Genomic DNA, 21,587 nt, shown 5'->3' with positions numbered 1-21,587 from the left:
CTTACTGATTAAAAAGAAAATCATTAATTTGAACATCATTTTCAAAGAAACCACTATTTGTACTAAAATCCTAAAAGTAGCAAAAATATATGAAATAATAAAAAAATTTCGTGAAATAAAAGTAAAATACAAATTTTATAATTAAAAATAAAGTTATATATCTAAATTTTTATAAAACTCCACGTAACGGGCTTTCCACATGCAGTACCGATAATGTTATAAGTAGAGACCGGATTATATGTATTTGCATATTAAGCTCATTCTCCCCGGTTATTGCATATTTTCCTTAAAATTTAGTGATGGTGCATATTTTCGCCGTATTTACAATATTTTTCGGTAGGGTATCTAGTTAATAAATGAAATCTTACGTTGCAGCGGCCAAACTTACTAGCCGCACGGCTCTTAGAGCGCACTTAGCAGCCGCGCGTCTATTGTTTTGGTAGGATAATATTATTATGAGGCCAAGTAAAACGCAGCTCATGCGAGACAAGGACGGACGATACCGTTCTGCGTCGCGCATGCCTACTGCAGCATTCCTCCGACTAGGCAATTGAATTACGCGTTTTATTGTTGACGCGTTCACTGCAACAGTTTAGTTTTTTATTTGTTTGTGCAAAGTTTAACGTGTACCATGCCTCCCGAAAAAAGGTTTCTCTTCGTGGATAGCTAGCTGACTATCCTGGAACATTTACGTACGACGAAAATGTTTTATATTGTCGAGTTTGCGAGAAAAATATTTCGTGCACAAAAAAGTTTCAAATAGACCAGCATGTCAAAACAAGTATTCATATCGCAGGACTGCAAAAGAAAGGCCCACGACCACAACTTGTAACAGCTGCAAGTACCAGTGATTTCACTTCCAAAGGTAATAAAAAAAAAAACTTTAGCCTGGATTTACGTGAAGCATTGCTTACAAGTAATATTCTTCTTCGCAAACTTACAAATCCTACCTTCAAAGATTTTCTACAATGTTGTTATCAACATTGCGTGAAAATTACATGCCAACAATTTACCTACATGTTCTGGAAGAAATACGCAATGAACTCAAGGATAGCGCTATTGGGGTTTCAGCTGACGAAACTACGACAGTTGTGGCTATTACATTGCGAATTTAATTGTCGATGCATTAAAACTAGAGCCCTTTTCTTCCTATTTGGTGGCCTGCAAACACCTTGAAAAGACAAATCTTTCTACGATCACCAGATTTGTGAATGAAGGTATTAAAAAAATATTTCCTGAATCTTCTGCAGATGAAAGAGTGTTTATATTTCTCTCCGATGCTGCTCGGTATATGATCAAAGCAGCCAAAGCTCTCCAAGTATTTTATCCTACTTTGATTCATGTGACGTGCTTTACTCACGAAGAACATCGACTCTTTGAAGAAGTTCGATCCACGTTTGGGAATGTAAATAAACTGATTTAATCAACAAAGAAATTGTTTCTTAAGGCACCTGATCGCAATAAGGACTATAAAGAAAAACTGTCAAATGTGTCTTTAGCTACCGAACCAGTGGTAACTCGATGAGGAAATTGGATTGAAGCTGTGCTGATTTACAATGAACATTTCGAGGGTATCAAAGGTGTAGTAAACGGCTTCGATAGTGCAGAGGCTATGGCGGTTTGTCAGTCCAAGGAAGCATTTGACGATTCTAGAATAAAAAAAACGTAGCTGTGATTAGCACTCATTTTTCCAACATACCTACGAGTATTAAAAACTTGAACTCAACGTTTGGCGTTGACTGAATCTATTCAGTTAATGAATAAAATCCGCCAAATACTCCGCATTACCAAAGGTATTCCCGTAATATCTTAAAGAAAACTTTGAAAACATTTTGAACAACCCAGGCTTTAAACCTTTGTGTCAAATTGATAGTTTTATAAATGGGACGGGTGAACTTTTGCCAGAAACAGTAAGTGCTAACATAGAATCTAAATTCAAATACTGCCCAGTTACCTCAGTAGATGTGGAGCGATCCTTTTCCTTTTTGTATGCGTATTTCAAGCTTCTTATGTTGCATATAATCCGGTCTCTAGTTATCAGTATTAAAATGACGATCAATGCTTGCTGAAGTGTTTTGTTAAAACATGAACAACAGAAAGTTCAACACTTGTTTTAATTTCTTTTTGATCAATATTTTGGATGAAACAGACTTACACGTAAAAAAATTTGGAATATATTCAGATGTTATGTGATTAAATGGGTAATATATATTTAATATATATTACAGCAGCAGCTTTTTACTTCTTTGTACGAAGTAAAGGAAGTATTGTGATCGCGAAAAATTTTGGTTTCCAGATTTCAAAGGAAATATGCATTTTGACCATCCCTGAATCCATTTTGACTAGTTTCGGCATGACGTCTGTACGTACGTACGTTTGTATCTTGCTTAACTCAAAAACGATTAGCCGTAGGATGTTGAAATTTTGGATTTAGGTCTGTTGTAAAATCTAGTTTTGCACCTCCCCTTTTGATTGCAATCGACTGAACCAAAAGTGTCCATAAAAGCCCAAAATCCAAACAAACTTGGATTTTGGATCTTTTCTTAACTGCAGTAATAAGCCCTCATTAAGAACTTTTCTACTACGTATCATAAGTGGTTCTTATTTTCACTGGTTCCAGAGTAGTCAAATGAAATTTTAATTAATAAAATATCTGGATCTTACAAGGAGAAAGCACATCGATTCGAATCGGACTTGATCTCTTTTTTTAATTTTAATTTATTGATTTATTAATAATTATTACCCCCTTGATTGTGAAAAAAAAATATCATAAGTTATTAATGAAATAAAATGTTATGTACTTTTCAGTTTAAAAAAATTTTTATATGTAATTTAATAGGCGTACAAGGAAGTCGTGTGGTGTCCATATCTGATTTTTCCCTATTAATTTACAGTTGTTATACGTATCACTTATAGTAGCTAACGCAGACGGTGATTCATATATAGATGAGACCGTTTATATCATCTGATGTTACTATCGGTTAAGTTACCTCTTCAGTGGTACAGTGTATTGTTTTTCAAACTTGAGTAAGGCGTTAGTTATGCAACGATATTTCTTTCCATTTGGCTACATTCAACGGATCCTAGCGACTGTATCCTTTGCATTACAAGGTGCTCACTACAGTATAAAAATACTATGTATATATTCTACAGAGGTTGATTTTGGGAACCGTTTACGCGTCTTAGAGACTGCGTATAATGTAGGAAAAATTAAATTAAAATTATAAAAAATTGTATGTTGATTTATAGCAATAATTTTTTCCCCATTTTTTAAACTGTTTATTAGTGCTATCAGTTATACGCTACCAGGTAAGAATCACTCGCGTGAATATAATAGTGATATTTACGAACAGTAAGCATAGAATGCCTCAATTACTACAGAAAGTTGATATTGAACCGAGTCGTATATGATACCACTTCACCGAATTGCGGGTGACATTCAGCCTATAAACGTCACCTTCACACTGTTTATCACAAGGACTGGGATACAGCGAACATTATAGTCAGAAGCATTATCTCCGTTCAAATTATTCCTATTTCTGCTCTCTTGCGTCACATTCGTAGTGTAACGAAGACGTTAAGTGTAAAAAGGTTTAATGTAGTCGTGTTATGGTTTATTATACGAACTGATCCTATTTAGTAGGAGAACTTTATGTAATAGTTTAAGTAGCTATTTATTTTTTTAAAGTAAAATTTAAAAAAGTTTTGAAACTAATCTTAAGGATATTTTTTACGATTTTGGGAAAAATGTGTTTTCGGTGTTATATTTTACAATATTGAAAATACTATTTTTGTCATAATGTAGAGGTATTAAAACTGAGCTATATACTCACCGTTCTGTACCTTAAATCCCGATACAGCTAAGTTATTTTCAGAATCCTTATTTTCTCAGATACAGTGTTATCCCCTCTAGATTTCTGCGTAGTTTTCGTCAGTGTAGAACGGACTGTGAGTATCATCAGCAGCAGACTCGCAGTAGTGCCACGCATTAATTTTTAGATTTTAACTTATTCTAGTAACCTAATAATAATAATAAAAACTTCTGACTATTTCTCACATTAAAAAGTCAGAAATTTCAGTAAAGTAAAAGACCTGTCACTTATTCATTGTAAAGAAATTCATTATCGAATTAATACGAGTAATGACAGAATTAATTACCTCAGATGTGAAAAGTTATTTATCATAATTTTTTTACCAAACACTTACGGGAGATCGGTTAAATTAAAATAATTTCAAGGAATTAATTAATTATTAATGCTATTTTTATGAATAAAATATTGCTGATCCTCTTAGAGTACTTCTTGATTAATTACGGGTTGCCTGATGAAGGCAAAATTCTTTGTTTTAGCTCTTATAATTTTGTGAAACATCATCGTGAAAGATCATAATATATATTAAATTAAACAGCATCGTAGTCTACAGTATTTGATTAAGAATTTATGGATCAAAAACAATTACAAATATTGGTATATTTGCATATAGCGTGGTTTTTAAGCCTTTTTTGTAATTGCGATTTCAAACATCACAACTTTCAAAAATTACCCCCAAGCATTTGTTAATATATGCATTTTGTACACTTATTTTCATCAAACTTAATTTTTCTTTACCTTTACTTTGATGACAGTATATCATTAAAAAAAACTATAATATTCGTTTCCAGATATAGTATGGAATGCGTTTTTTCATAGTAAAATGGAGTTTTAGAAATTAAAAATTTAACAATTCAATAAATTAAGAAGGTAGATTACAAAAAAGAAAACTTTATCTAAAAATGAGATAATTTGAAACGTTTAATCAACTGCCCGTTCCACCGCGATAGTCCAGCGCACTCGCGTAGTATAGAGTTTGTTTCTCGATAAAAATATTACCGATTGCATTCGGTTCGTGGATTAGATTAAACAAGATTACAGACGTGGACTAGCCATTTCATAACTGGATTTTTTTACGACTTTTTTTGTTCTCCCTCGCATTACGTAACTTCTCTACACAGAGTATTTTTTTTAATAAATATTTACGTCTACATTTTTTAATTTCTGTTATTAAACTGTAAATTTCATGACAAAACCTGGGGACGGAAATATAAAGGTTTTTTTTTTAATTTGTATCTACTATTATTAGATCCAAACTTGGAAATCGCATAAAAATCGAGTTTTCTGATTTTTTAAAGTATTAATAATAAATATGTTTGTTTCTTGTTGTTTAAACAAAGTTTTTATTAAAGTAACATGAAAAATAGAGTTAATATGTTTTTTTTTTGTGCGAGCCAAACTGTAGTGTGGTAGTCATTATACTACAATGTATATTAACTACGTCGTTAAATCTTCAGCTTCTACTATAAAATAGTTATTTTTGTGATTGTGTTTTCTAGTCGATTATGAGATGTCTATCCCCAAAGCAACTAAAAATTGCAGGAATTCTGTAAGCGGAACAGTCCACTGAGTTACTAAAAGAATAAGAGTGAACTGTGAATCGTAATAATTCCTCAAATTTTTTGATTGTATTCTATTTACAATTTTAATTAATTTTCTGTATCAGGATTGAAAATTTAATAAATAATTTACATTTAAATATAAAATTGTGGTTTGTGTCATCAAGCGCTGTTTTTTAAGTAAATGTCGATATGAATGTAATTTTTTCGCTTATTTTATTAGAAAATATACATAATGATATGAATATTTCCTCTTTTACAGGTTAATGAGCAGTCCAGTGTACGAGGCATGTAACTCGCCCTCGTTATTCGGAGGTGGAGCGTTATATCATTACGGGGGAGGTCAGGGTACTGCAGGAGAAGATATGGTTCCTGTCACGCAGGTGTTACCCGGCGTGCACGAAGTCGCTTGGCCCGGTGTGTATCCGCATCCTCAAGACGGAAAAAAACCCGCCAAGGAACAGAGAATACGACGTCCTATGAACGCGTTCATGGTCTGGGCTAAGGTCGAAAGGAAGAAATTGGCGGATGAAAATCCGGATCTTCACAATGCCGATCTAAGCAAAATGTTGGGTGAGTCATCGGTGCATTTAATGGCATTTAGTCACACTTTGCTAACTCACGCACTCACGCACTACACTCGAATAACCTCCTTGCATAATCAAACACAGTATAAAACGTACTAACGAATACAGCGCAGTTGTGTTAACTGTGATTGGATGGTACAGGTGCAAAGAAACACTACTCAGTGAATCGATCTGATAACTCTTTACTGTATTTATTACAAGATAATCTGTATTTTTTACAAGTTATTTAAACACATAAAATAACTTTGAATAAAAAATTTCTTTTACTCACTCTAAGCCTATCAACAATAAAAATCAAATTTCATACGTCTTCTACCTACTTAAATATGTTTTAAAACGTTAGAAAATAATAATATTTAATAAAAAAACCAAGAAAACTGTTACAGAATACTTAATAAGAAAGGTTTTAAGTTTACTATACGTGTATAAGTGTATTGAATTATGTTATGTATATTAAAAGAACGTATGTGTTCGTAGCTTGCTCCTGCCCGCCAGCTCTTGAGTTTTGTTTAATTTCCATTACCTCATTATTCTGTTCGCTCACTCAGAACAGTTTTTATAGCCGTGTCCCCTCCCCTTATTAACTCAGTAACTGAGAACATTCTACTGAAACTGCTAAAGTGTGACTTGTCTTCTTAACTTCGTTGTTAAATATTTATTTTAAAAATATTCATTCGGTTTTGTCCGTATAATATTTATAATGTCATAATACTGCGACAGACATTGTTTTTTTACATTTACTTATACATCTGATAATTTATTATAACATTAATAATTATTTTATTAAAATATTTTGATTTTTGTTTCTGAATCATGAAAACGTCATTTTAGCGGTAATTTAGGATTATCTTTTGTCTGTAATTTTCTTGATAGTTTAGGTAAACGCTTTCGTTATTTATAAATTTATGTTAATTGACTGATTTCAAAGTATTTAAAACGTACTGTATTACATTCCGGCTTTGTTCATTTTTCCTTGTTCTTTTTACTTCCCTCCGTTTAGAAGGCAACAAATTATTTAGATTAATACACGTTCCACGTATGTACTGAATTTCTTAATAAACCTTTTCGTTTAGTTCGCCTGAAAACTTCTTTCTACGAACTTTGGTCGATTTCCGACTAATTTTCATACAAACTTTAATATTTGGAGGAGTCAAATTCTTCACATTCTTTTTCTATCTTGGATTTATATTTATTTGATTTTAATACTTTTCTTATTATAAAGTACCATTCTGAAAAAAATATATATACTTACAATTTAAATAAATCGATTCACTGATTTCCTAAACAATATTTACAGTCACATCCGTACTTATCCTTAAATACTTAAAAATATGTAAGCGCGGACACATCATTAGGGGGCCTTAAATTTAGACATTTATATAGAATATTTTACCTCTATTGCGCTAACTTTCCCGATGTCGTTAAAGGCATAGAACATCCACATTTAACTTTCTACTATTCTTCCACTATTCTTTCTACTTAGGACTGCTCTTTCCCACATTAAATTGAATAAGATTAGTTTATTTCTACAGCTTACTTCCAGTATACCTATTTTCCCCGGTTGTCATTACAAGTACGTCGTTTTCCAATCCTCTTGTTCTACTTTTGTTCATTAAGATCCTACGTTATGTCATTTAGATTATCACCAAAATCCGCATAAGACATTATTATTTCAAAAATTCCATTTCGTTGTACTATACCTCTTAAAAACAAATTATGTAAATATTTTTCCTTATAACGTTACCAAACAGCTGCAGTCAAAAATAGTAGTTTGATCCGCTCGAATAGATTTTGTATGTGTCGTTTTGTTATAACTGCTTCCAACCGCTCATGCTCGATTATTTTAATAGTAAATGTTAACCGCTGCTGCAATTTTTCTGCAACTTGTTGCATTCGAATATCTTTCATTAAAAATTATTGTAAATAAAACTATTATAATATTTAGTTAGTGTTCTTCATGTATCCTTCAGCGGTAATATTCTTTGTACAAAACCCTTTCTGAAGATTTACAGTTTGAAAAGAATTATTTAGAGATATTTAAGTTGATTGCATCGGTATTTATCATTGTTATATAGTAGGGGTTACAACTGTTACTTTTGAGAGCGATATCTTTTGTCTGTATAATATTTTTATCGATATTTTCATGCTTCATCGATCTATTTTACAAATATAATTGTTTTTGCAGGCCTGTACATTAAATGAGGAAAGGTAATGTAAACTGTATATTTAAACTATATCCTAAAAAATCCGTATAACTGTTTTGTGATCACATGTTAATTTAGTTAATACTATTAATTTAGTTATTCTATAAATAATAAGTTGTAAGAAACTAAACGATCTTGGTGAACCATAAAACAGTAGACCTAAGGCTATTAAGTTTTGGAATCTATTTAATATGTTAGAATTTTTATCTGCGGATCCGCAGAAATAATATACCTATTCTATCCTATTCATAAGACATTAATATCGCATACTTTTCATCTTTATCTTTATATTGAGTTTATTTATGTGAAAACCAATAGAATTAACCAAAAAATAACTGATTCTAAATCAAGCGATTATTTTATTTTATTAAGGTAAATGTTAACCTTTGTTTCTTTTATTAAACCCTACTTTAAATATTAATTTAATAAATAGCGTAATACAATCCGGCATGATTATGCTATGTAGCATTCAACCTAATTATATCGGATTTAAGTCATATATAATGTCTTAAAGCTGTTTAAAAACAATTTTAATTAATGAATACTTCTGTAAAAATAACAACAGAATGAAATAGTAAATTAATCAATAGTACAGTTAATTTTATTACTGTATTAATTTTTATGCATTATTTCTTTTATTGTACAGTTTTAATAATAGTAATAAGAATGACAATAAAAATAGCGGTAATTTAAGATTGATATTATCTTGTGCATTGCAATTGTGTGTATGTGTGTGTGTGTGTGTGTGTTCAGTTGCTTATAAATTTAGACTAATTTTATTCTACACTGGTAGTTTCTTTAATTATTTTTAAATAAAATTTTATTACCTGTGATAATTTATAGGTCTGACCGGATATGAACCCCTCATTCAGAATCTTGTAAATGAAATAGATGCTGTCCATTCTATGAAAGTCGGTATAGTTTATCCCGTTGACTGTATTAGAAGACGATGTTTCTAAATGTTTTAGAAAATAATATTTTGCTTATTTTGCGATTTTTTTTAAATTATTAACACAGATGTCGAGTGTTATGGGAAAAGATATACTTAAACTTCATTTTGTAAGAGGTTAATTTAACTCTCCATGCAAATGTCGACAGGGTTCAACAAAATTAAGAACAGTTTTTTTAATTGTTCCTCCAAACGTTTAGTTATAAGCACGTTGGCTTTTTGTTAAGCATTATCCTGCGTACGGATAGATTCAGTACGGGTTTTAGCTAATGGAGTAAGAATTCTACTGAAGGAAGATTTACCTCTTTTTTTATGACACTATCACACCGAGAACACATGCTGACTGTTTATATGAGACAGGGCAGCTAATTTTTCACATGATTCTCACTAGCTGAATTTAACGGTCGTTTACAATTAAAAGAATGCGAAAAGAATAAAGAGTTTAAAGAACGGATATCTGTTACTGTATATCTGTTGAATAACGTGAACTTGGGTATGATAACGCACGTCGCTGAAGTCATCGCACTGTGTATCGCTAATCTGACAGCGAAAACGTTGTTACTTCCTTACTAATTACATAAAATAAAATTTAATTTCGTATGTAGCCATTAGTGCATAATTTACTAATGAAGTTTCCAACTTCCAACTTTTAACTGCTCAAATACCAGTAAATAAATTTTATTCCCGTGAAATATTATATCTTGAAACAAAGTTGTTTCAAGATGTTTAATAAATTTTATATTACTTACATCTTTTCAAAATTAATAAATATATGAAATGTATAAAGATTCTCACAAGGATTGATGAGACCTTTTTAAACCACGAGCTCTTCAGAGCCAGCTTCCTACTCCCGGTTAAGCTTGCCCTCTAAGCTTAAAATTAAAAAAACTTTGATTAAAGAAATGATTACATTTACCAAAATTATACTTTTTTGTAACTTAAAGATTTTTCTTATTTTTTTCAAAATCCTACAATTAAAAAGAAGAAGGAAAAAAATTATGACGTAAAGATCAGTCTGGTTTTCACTTAAACTCTCAAAAACGCTTATTCTGGTTAATTTTTATTCAATTCGCCGTTAATTATTTCAGTATATTTTATGTGTAAAGCCAAAAACTGTAATATTTTTTACTAAGATTTTAAACCGCCCAGAAAAACTAATTTTTGTAAACGTTTTCCAAGTGTCTGGAGATTCTACATTTGAATTTTATTATTATAATTCGTTATGATTTACTTTACTAAGGCATGATTAGTATTAGTGAAATATTGATCGTACTCGGTAAAGAAAGTGCTTCCCTGCTAATTAACCTTAATTTCAAATTAAACCATTTAGCAATTAAGATTGCTGATTTTGAAAAATGTTAAAAGTTTTTCTGTCTGATTTTTTTTTTTTTTGAGTTCTGCGGAAACCAACTTCTATCTCATTAGCCCGATGGAATTTTTAGCTTAAGAAAAATGTCATCCCTGACCGGGATTCAAACCCGGGACCTCTGGATGAAAGACTGAACGCTGCCACTCCGCTACGAAGATCGGTTCTTAGATTTTTTATTAAAATGAATAATCAAAGTAAACATAATCTAAATAAAATAAAATAAATTAATCAGCCAAAACAGGTATTTCATAATTATTTTATCCATATTAATAGTACAAAACTTCTTGAGATAGAAGAAAATTTATTTGATCTCGTGAAAAATAAAAACTGATGTTTAAACTGAATCTTTCATCAAGAACGATTCTGAGAATTCCTGTGTAATGTTAGGCTTAGAGCTTAAAGCGACGGAAAAGAAAATTATTTCTGCCGCTACTATTACCCGATTTTAGGTGCTCTAATGTTACTTTGTAGAATATATTAACTTATTTGTATATGGTAAAAGAAATCATTTGTTCACAGGGTCAGATGTAAAATAGAAAAAATTCCATTTTACCGACAACCCAGAAATTTAAAGTTGGCGTCGTTGATTTCTTTTACGTAAAAAAAATGTAACTTTGTGATATAAGTTGTCGCTAAAGTGTTCCAAGCAACACCCGGATAATTATTGTATATGAACTGATTTATCCAGAGTTACAGAGATATTCGTATATCAACATAACTAATAACTTCTAGTTAAAATTTGGAGAAATTCTTCTTCAAAAGTTTTCGATTAAACTATCAAAAAATTTCCCCTTCAAATTTTGAATTAAGTCGATATTGTTTTTCACGTTCTCACGTTCACGAACATTTTCACATTCTATTATTTTCACGTATTTTAGATTAAAAACCCTTGGGTTTTTAAAATATCTTTTTAGCAAAAAAAGCAAATTTTTTTAGCAAATTAAGTCCAATTTTTTTAGCAACTTCTTCCTCACAATCTAGTCACAGATCGACTGCTCATTAATGACTTAAACCCTTTGATAAAAAATATCCTGGGCAAGTAAAACCAAAAATTATTATTTTCTAACATGGTGGTTTGTTTGTGAATATTTTTAATTAATTTGGCTTTCAAACAAGGTTCGTTTATATCGCTTCGGCAATTTTCGCTTAACAAAGAAAATCTGATCGTGAAAATATTTTCACGATCCAAGAAAATCTGCAAAGTTTTTATGAGAAGATATATTATGGAAAATGTATTCTAAGTAATGTAGAGAATAACAATGAAGAAGGAAGAATGAAGAGAACAATAATGTAGAGAGTTAGTAGAAGTCGTGCGTCGTGAAAGCATCCACGTCCTTAACAAGGATGTGGATTCTCTCCTACCAAGAGAGCAGAGAGGTTAAGGATGTGGACTCTCTTACCACCCCTTCCAGCCAGGGCCGTAGTAGCATCCTCCACTTTTTCAGCGATATCTCTGCTTAACTCTTCGACCGCACCAATATCGACTCGCCCCCGGAGGTAAAGATCCTCCCTCTGGCGTTCCGTACGGAAGGGTGCAGTGTCTCTGGGGTGAAACCCCGGCAACACTGCACCCTTCATGGGGCGAAGGAGATCAGCGTAGGATCTCCCCTGTTGACGACGAACACAACAAATGAACAAAATGCCGCTTCCCTACCCGCCTACCCGTATACTCAACGGTGCGCCTTAAAATCCGTCCGATCCTCCCAGGCGGCCCGTAGAAACAGACCGGTCGACTCTGTCCATCATTCGGCACTTGGGAAACTGGAACTTCATAGTTCCCTCTGGAACTTCATAGCATTTTGAGGGTTGTCGAATCCAACCGCCGTATCAATAACCCAAACGGATTCAACACCTTCCTCCAATTCTACAGGGCTGAAGACTGGAATACGTTTTTCACGCCAGCCCCTCAAAACCAGCTGTTCTAGGTCCGCGTCGGTGGCTCCATCATCGATCACCCGCCTTAGATCCTCACCCGTCCTAGCCATGTTCTAGGCCCCTGTCCGGTGTCTATGGGGCTAAATTCATGATGATGAAGTAAGTCTGTGTGGGCTCCTCCACCATGTCCAGTTGTGCAGGCTGCTTCGCCTGAGGCCCCATAATTGTATCGTCAAGCACGTTTTTAAAAATTACCACCATACGGTCAATACCTTCCACATTGCAGAAGCACTCCTTTATTTCCAGCTTATTGGTCGCGTTTTGGCGAGCAAGTAAGCTCAGTTCTTTGACCGGAGTTCTTTACAGGAGTAAAACTCCAATGTTAAACGCCAAACATTTCTTCCGTTTCCAAAGGTCCGCACTTGCACCACCCTCCGGCTTCGCTTTCCCTCGCCACACTCTTCCATGCGGGAGACAGAACCAGTTAAAAAATGTTAATTAAAATAACGTTAAGTTAAAAATGTCTTCATTTGAATTATCCTATTGCTTTCTTTTTTTAAAAAAGTGATATATATCAACATCCTGATCCCCGTAGGGGAAACCACCTGTCTTTTGACGATCCCGGTTGCCGCATCACTCCCTCCGTTCCTAGCTCTGATGGACTTTACCACAGGTCGTCTTTTAGACCCTCTAAACTTGATAACACAGCATAGTCATCAGTTTAGTCTATTTCAGGATACTACCGATGCAGATGTATCGATGCAGACATTTCCATCAGTGTATTTACACAACCTACTATCCTCTTCGTATGGTCTCTACCAACCTCGACCACCTACCGTAAATTACACCCCCACATACCTAACTGTCAAATAAAAGATTTGCGGAAGCGCGATCCTCGCGCCTTCCTCTAACACCGAAGGTTTCACACAAAAACTCTTCCCATTTCTTCAGTTAGATTATGAACTCATATCACTCCTTCACTGAGTCTTTAAAGCCAAACATTGTTTATCGCAGTAATGACAATTTTGTTCTACAATTCAATTTACTCAAAGTTCTCTTGATTTGCTTAAAAATCAAGAGATAAATTCCCAAACATAATAAACTTCTAATGAAAACATTATTTATATCTCTCTGCTATGGTTGGCTTTTGGGTGCGAGTCATTGCCTACTCCCTCCCACACCACAGCTCCATTTCAGAGCTCTTCACACATCCATCTCATCCTAATATCTATGCCAACTAGCTCTCGATACCAAACGCTTATCTTGGGAAAATAAGCACCCAGGCGAGTTCCTAGCCACCCGGGTTGCTATTCTATCTAAACATCTATAACAGCATCAGACTCTCTCAGCCATCCTCCGCAGGGCTATGAATTTAAGGAAGATAGCACCTATGTTCCATTCCCTTTCGGTTTTCCAATTAAATTGCAGATCAAAACCGTAATTGATCCTCTCAAGCTCTCTAGCTACTTTGATATGTACAGCTTCGTACCTGGGTAGACATATAAGACATGGCGCACATCATCATGGCCCTACACTCCGTACAAAAGCCTGAATTAATCAAACCAAATCTGGCGAACCTATCTCGAAAAGCACCATGTCCGGAAAAAACTGTGTAATATGCTGATTGGGGAAAATTTATCTAACTACCTGCATACTTCTCACATCAGGGAAAATTACATGCCTGTAACGGCCATCGGGCGATTCAGGAGGTAAGTAATGAGGAAAAATTAATTTCAATAATGAAAAAACCAAAGCCGTTACTGTTCTTCTTTTTTGAGCTTATCTTCATAAATATAAGAAAGGAGTGCTGTAAAGATTATTCTGTAATTTTTTTGCGTATTATTTATTGATTTTAAACGCCCGTTTCAAACAAAAAAAAAAAATATTACTCAATTTTTTGATGTAATCAGTTTGTTAACGTTATCCGAACGAAATTTACGCACCAAGGATCCAATATTCTTATATGTCAAAACAAGATTCAATAATATTATAAGGGTAGTTCAACTCATATGCAAAATAGAAAAATTGGAAAGCTCATTTAATATCCAAAGGACTGTCATAATGTAATTGTTATACACTTACTTTCTGTTAAGCAAGAATATATTTCAAAGAATTAAAAATTTTTACATTTTATGTAAAATTCTTTTATTTCAAATTACTTCAAATTAAATCCCAACTCTTTATTAACTTAGACTTTTCGACATAACTAAGCTTCCAAATCGCAGCTTTTATTTCTTTTTTTCTTATTTCTTATATCAACATCAACAATAACAGGTTATTTTTTATATGTTGAGATATTTGGAAAAAAAACTAGAACTCTCAAGTTTATAACAATGTCGTGATAATTTTAATTAACTTGGTGTTCAAAATGATTTAATTCTGTAGAGATTGAGTGGTTATTAATTTTATTAGCATGTAGATAATGTGTTGCGATGGCTGTACTCACCTTGAAACACTGATTGTTGTAGACGGAGGAAAAGGCACTCATTACAAAACACATTTACACACACACACACACACTCACACAAACATATATATATATATATATATATATACGCGTATTCACACAAGCACACACACGAAAACACGGACATATCTTATCCGTTGTACGAAGATAACGGTTAACTGTGCTACTGATATGACAGTAAAATCATAAAACACAGTGAAGATTAAAACCTCATGCTGGGCAAAAGATATACGAATAAAATCGAATTAGTCTAATTCAGTACAGAAGGTAAAAACTTCTTAATATATGATATTAAAAAAAATAACAATTATAAAAGAAAAATTAATTTTAAATCGCCTGTAATATCTCGGTGTGCTCAAATTATTTTTAAATTTAAACCTTAAATCATTTCTGTTATATGAAATATAATTATTTCCATAAGCAAAAAATATAATGATCGGTAATGCGAATGAGATTTGTTTAAAATGTTTAAGTAAGTTTTATAAATTACAAATAGACTGCATCCGACGAAATTTTCTATAGAAGCTACCTTCTTTGTCCACTTTTTGTATTAAAAACACTCATTTTTATGGTTTTGTACAAGATTTAATCGAAAAATGTTGATTCAATATCCTAGATTAACAATAAAAAAAGTTTGAGAAGAAAGAAAGCCAAAATAAAATATTTGAAACAATCAAAGATTCCATAAAAGTTGTAGGTTTCAAAAGGTTAAATTTTAATCACAATATATTTATCAGTCATATAAAAACAAGTTTCGCTTTTAATGTTATTTAGAACCGTTTTCGTTTCTGTACAGTTTAAGACATGGTTTTTAAACAACGGGCTCATATTCTAATAAACAAAGTGAAATGAAGGCAGTTATTTGTACAAAATTCAAATCTCTACTAAGGAATTGAAGCCGGGCATGCTGATTCACAAACGGCTAGTGTAACCCTGGCTTAAAAAAATGGCTTGACTGTCCCGTTAGTTTATGCACGTTAGTCTATTGTTTGAAAATAATAGTTTAAATAAAAGAGTAAGCTCAAAGAATAGTATACCATACGCCTATGTTATTCTTCATTAGGATTTCTCATTTACCCTAAAGAAATAAGGATCTGATTTTTTTTCCAAAACTCGAATGTAAAGGATAATTTTGTCAACTGATATATTTGTTGAGAACATAGGTTTTAGGTTTATCTGTAGAATAACACTCCAAACTGGATGTAATATACAAAAAAAAAAAATACATGTCGTTTTTTTTTAAACGGGAAACCGTCTTTAAAATCGTTCTGTAAATGGCTCATACTGTGGGTATACGTAAATAATTCTGTTGAAGATCTTATTATATCTATGACATTTACACGAAACCATAAACTTCAAACACCTGCAATATCTATTTTAATTTCTTTTTCAGTTAGACTACTGCCAAAGTAAAAAATCTGATAAGAACACCACATGACTTCCTTGTACGTCTATAAAAATACATATGCACATTTATTTAAAATGAAAAGAATATAAAATTTTATTTCATTGACTTCTGATATTTTATTATATTTATATCTTTATTGTTATTATTGAATTTATATATATATATTTATATATATATTATAATTTATTGTAAAACTTTTTTACAATCATAGGTTAATAATTATTGATAAATCAATGTATTTAAATTTTAAAAAAATAAAAAAAGATATGAAGGCGGATTTGAACCATGTGCCTTCCTCTTGTAAGATCCAAATATTTCATTAATTAAAATTTTATTTCTTAATTATATATTAATTATTTGTTAATTATAATTCTGGAAAAATGAAAATAAGTACCACTTATGATATATCGTTGAAAAGCTCTCGATTACTGCAGTTAAAAAACGTCTAAAATCCAAATTTTTTTGGATATTGGGCTTTTTAGACACTTTTGGTTCAGTCAATTGCAATCAAAAAAGAAGATGCACAACTAAATGTTATAACAGTCCTAAATCAAAAATTTCAACATCGTACGGCTAATCGTTTTTGAGTTTTGCGAGATACGTACGTACAGACGTCACGACGAAACTAGTAAAAATGGATTCAGGGATGGTCAAAATGGATATTTCCGTTGAAATTTGAAAACCGGAATTTTTCGCGATCACAAAGGAAGTATCCTTTACTTCGTACAAGGAAGTAAAAACATAAAATTTATTTATTTATTTTTTTTTTTTAATTCCCTTAAACTAAGGTGTAGTTTTGAAAATTGAGAAATAAGCAGCTTACAATCCTATTCATTTGATTAGAAAAGCTATAGTGTTTGGAGCAATTTAATATATAAATTAAATGGAAACTTTGCAACGGATTTGTCTGTCCGTTTTCAACAGCATCACGCGAGAACCAACCGACCGATTGCTTTTAAATTTTCAGGATACATTCTTGTTATCCCAGGGAAGGTTTTAAATCATTGATCGTGGCGCTAGTCCCTTGGAGGTGAAGTTTTCCTTGTCAAAAGTCTGTGTACTTTAGTTACTACTATTCTGTTTTTTGTAATTTAGTTTCTTTTTCAAGTATTTGTAAATCTATATACCTTAATTGTTATTTATCATTATTATTCTCATAACCATGAGGATAAAGAACACAACTGAGGTCAATAGAGACATTCTATTTGATTCGGTAAATTTATTTAGTTTTGCTCGTTGATTTCGAAGCTTCTGGTTCCTTGGGAAAAAGGAATCGCATTTCAAGTATTTAGAGATCACTAAAAGCGTCGTACTAGAACTGTACATATTTGCTTTGGTGAAATTTACATTTTATTAAATGCAACCCACTTTTTAGTGGACGATAAACCCTGCCTATCGATACAGGGTTTTTGTAGCAGCCTTATGGCATTGCCAAATAAACATTTGTTTAATAAACAAATAAACAGGGCGAGCGATCCGAGCTCTGACCGGCTAATTTATTGTGAGAGCTTAGTCAGCTACGATATATACTCTATGGTAGGCTCATTAATAATGCATATATATGATAGATAAATTACGTAGACTTTGTAATCTAATCCAAAACCTTCTTATGTAATGACTGACACTGTTGCGGGCATTTGTAGATAAATAACATAAATCTTATTAGAACTTGTACCTTGATGGTTGGGAAAATCCCGTTTAGGATATTGGTGAGTTAACCCACCGGGTTGGTCTACTGGTGAACGTGTCTTCCCAAATCAGCTGATTTGGAAATCGAGAGTACCAGCGTTCAAGTCCTAGTAAAGGCAGTTACTTGAATACGGATTTGAATACTACATCGTGGACACCGGTGTTCATTGGTGGTTGGGATTCAATTAACCACACATCTCAGGATTGGTCGAACTGAGACTGTACAAGACTGCACTTCAATTACACTCATTCATATCATTCGTGCTTTGAAGTAATACCTAAACGGTAATTCCCGGAGGCTAAAGAGGGGAAAAAACAAAAAAAAAAATATTGGTGAGCTTGGTTAGAATTACTAGAATTGTTATGAGTACTGAGAAAAGAAATAATTATTACAATTTTTAGGGCAACATTTTTTTGAACAAAGCAAAATCTGTTACGTATTTCGCAGCCGATGATATTTCCATTCAGTCGATGATCTATTACGCAATCGGTGACTTTTCTAAGAATGCTAAGAATTTTCTTAGTTATCTAAGGAAACTAATTTGATAAACGGTGCATCTTTCGTTGGCGTTTATCCTTAATTCATATCCTATTTATTTTTCGGGTTGTTGCTTCCTCACATATTCTAGGTTTAATGAAACCACCGAATTCTTTTGAGATGCAGTGCACTATATTACATTTCTACTCCAATCTCAGTGGCACACCGACATTGTTCTTTCCTTCTCCTAAGCAAAGAGAACCGAGGAAATGAGTTGGGAAAGAGAAATATACAGTTAAATTTATTTTACGATGAGCTAAAGTGTAACAAATTTTTTTCAATATAAGTTATTTTATCTCGGTACTCCAGCAATGCGATAGAGTAATTATTAAGTTTTCCCGATAAAGGTTCAGGTGAGAGTAGAATTATCGATGTTTCAGTTATCTTTCGTTCAGAAAATCCACCGATTAAGGTTTTTCTTCCGAGTAAAATCCTCCAGAAGATTTTTACGGAAAAATAATCACGGTAAGACAAATTATTTTCTGAGATGTTGCCTGTGCTTGTACCTGACCACGAAATGAGTTCTCTATCGATAACTCTTTAATCGGTTTATCGATAGTGGCTCATATTTACATGAACACGTGCCAAATTTTTCATCTGTATTGTTTTTTATTTTAGTGAATTTGAATATTTTTTATTTTATAAATGATTGTTTATCTTAAGCGGTTTTTAGTATTCTAAAGAAAATTGAAAATTCAGTTTCAGAATTTGTATTGATAAACAGAAAAAAACTTTTGTTTGTTATAAAATTTATAAGAGAGAAAAAACAATGAGGTCCAGCATAGTATGGACCGCGCTGAAGCATACCTCCGTAATCCATAAAAATCTAGTGATGAGCAGTCATTTTGTCGTTCAGGATACAAATGACTTGAACCGTCATTACTTCGCATTAAAAATATTTCTCATATTGTTTTTCAATAAAAAAATAATTGGAATTATGTTTTTTCCATTATCTTTAGATAACTTTTTTAGATAAACGACCTCCCGATTAACTGTGGATGTACTATTTCGGTTTAGATACTGATTCCTTTTTCAACTGAATAGATCAGTCGCATTTTTTAATTTCATAATTAATTTTTTTTTATTATTTTATTTTTAACTCCTTTAAGTTACTCGGATGAAATTTTTAAAAATAAATAAATAAAAAGAAAAGTACGGAAAAAAGTGTTTTATATAAACACTTATTTAAAAAAGATTACAACATAATTTTTTTTTAAAGAATAAATTTTAATACGTATATATCATGTTTTCGCAAAAAGAATTTCGTTTAGCCAAACTTACGAATGTAAATATTAAATTAATTTATCTAATACACCTTCCTCTTACTTCGAAATGAAATGATAACGTTTGCATCATAGAAGTAATCTCATAAATGTGTATGATATCATTGCATACGAGCGTATGTCACGAGCAATTGGACACACAGGTGGTATTGAGTTGATAAGAAGAATAATGGTAGTAATGTTGTACTAGATTTACATGCAAGACGATGTCGTGTCGTTGTACGAACTAATACTGTTCATCTAGGCTATTTCAAAGTCACAACTTATCATTGTTACTGTTAACACCTCCATAGCGGTATTACAAGTCACTCGAGCGAATCTAACCTTGAATTTTATTACTTACAATTAAAATCACAGATTAGTTTCGATGATGATTGTGATGATTATAGTCGTAGGATGATAATTAGGGTGTTGCTACATAACAAAAAACAAACACATAATAAATGTTACATACTTTTTTATCGATATCTTTCATATATAACAAAAAGAAAGGAAGCATATAAACGGTAGCTTTGCGCAATCTATATAAATTTACTCGGTGTACAGTAAATGGTATAAAAATCCAGGAAGAGTGTGACGTAAGGAAGGAATTGTATTCCTGACCAAAAATAAATTTGCAATTCATGAATAAATGCAGGAAATCAAATATGATAACAAAAATGTAACTGCTAAATAAAGTAATGCTAAACCAGCCTCGATAATAAAAATCGAAGATGGTTTAGTTAGTTGTGAAAATTGAAAATTTACCAGAATTAATTGGAATTATCCTTTTGATTAAAAGAGAAATGCTAGTTAATTAAGTAAATTTTATTTAGTTTTTCTCGTTGACTACAAAGCTTGATTCCACGTGGAAGAGAAAACGAATTTTAAATATTTAGAGTTTACGACAAGCATCGTACTATAACTGTGTACATATTTTCTTCGGTGTAATTTACATTTTTTTAAATATACCCTACCTTTTATAGGACGATAAATCCTGCCTATCGATAGAGGGTTTTTGTTTTACAGTAGTCTTGTAACTTGCCAAATAAACATCTCTCCTTTTTTTCAAAATAAAAAGTTTTCCTTATTTTTCTTTTTAACAATTAAATTTTATCAGTAGCTTTTTCTTATAAATTAATCAACGATTGTGATTTTTTAAATTATACATTTCTTATCTTTAAAACGCTGTATTTCCAAATTAAATTACTCAAACAGTTTTATAAATTTTTATCATTTTTATTGTATGAGAATGCGTACAATGTTTGCATGTAACTTATTGAATTTTTTCCAAGCAAAAGCGTCTTAAGAGACGTTACGGATAGATAATAAACTCACTTTTTCTAACATAGATATGAATTAACCAAAGAAAATCCGACAAAAGTTGCTGGTTACCTGAAAATATCTATTTATATATTTTACAGTTATTGATCCACTATCATTATCGATACATTTTAATAACAATAGTTAAATTATTATAACACACTAATGATTAATGTGTTATGCCATTAGCCTGTTAACGTTACGACGAGTTATGAATTCTTTATCAAAAGATGCGATAAGATACATTTACGTAATTTTATCTATTCATATGAGATATACAAATTTATATATTCTAACGGTAAACTAGTGAAACTAGATGTTTTTGCCACAATACATTGTAGGTCATTAACATTTCAGTTTATAATAATATTATCGTGCGGATAATTTTTCTTATAAATCAGTATCGTAATTATGATATTTCAGATTATAATTTTGCAATTAAAACTAGAAGGGCAAATAATGTGATTAAAATACAATGATGTAATTAG

The 21,587-nt window shown here is 31.9% G+C and overlaps 1 protein-coding gene across 1 annotated transcript in view; it reads left to right on the top strand.

The window, feature by feature from the left end:
• The window catches only part of Sox15 (Sox box 15 transcription factor), a 401,070-nt gene that overhangs the window by 75,656 nt on the left and 303,827 nt on the right, over nucleotides 1-21,587 (top strand). The window contains exon 2 of the mRNA XM_075367198.1: nucleotides 5,691-6,001. Coding sequence (XP_075223313.1) covers nucleotides 5,691-6,001 — 311 coding nt within the window. The remainder of the gene's footprint in view (nucleotides 1-5,690; nucleotides 6,002-21,587) is intronic.

This window comes from Lycorma delicatula, chromosome 1 (assembly GCF_047948215.1).
Source record: "Lycorma delicatula isolate Av1 chromosome 1, ASM4794821v1, whole genome shotgun sequence".
In the NCBI taxonomy this organism is placed as follows: domain Eukaryota; kingdom Metazoa; phylum Arthropoda; class Insecta; order Hemiptera; family Fulgoridae; genus Lycorma; species Lycorma delicatula.
This window is presented reverse-complemented; position numbering and strand designations above follow the sequence as displayed.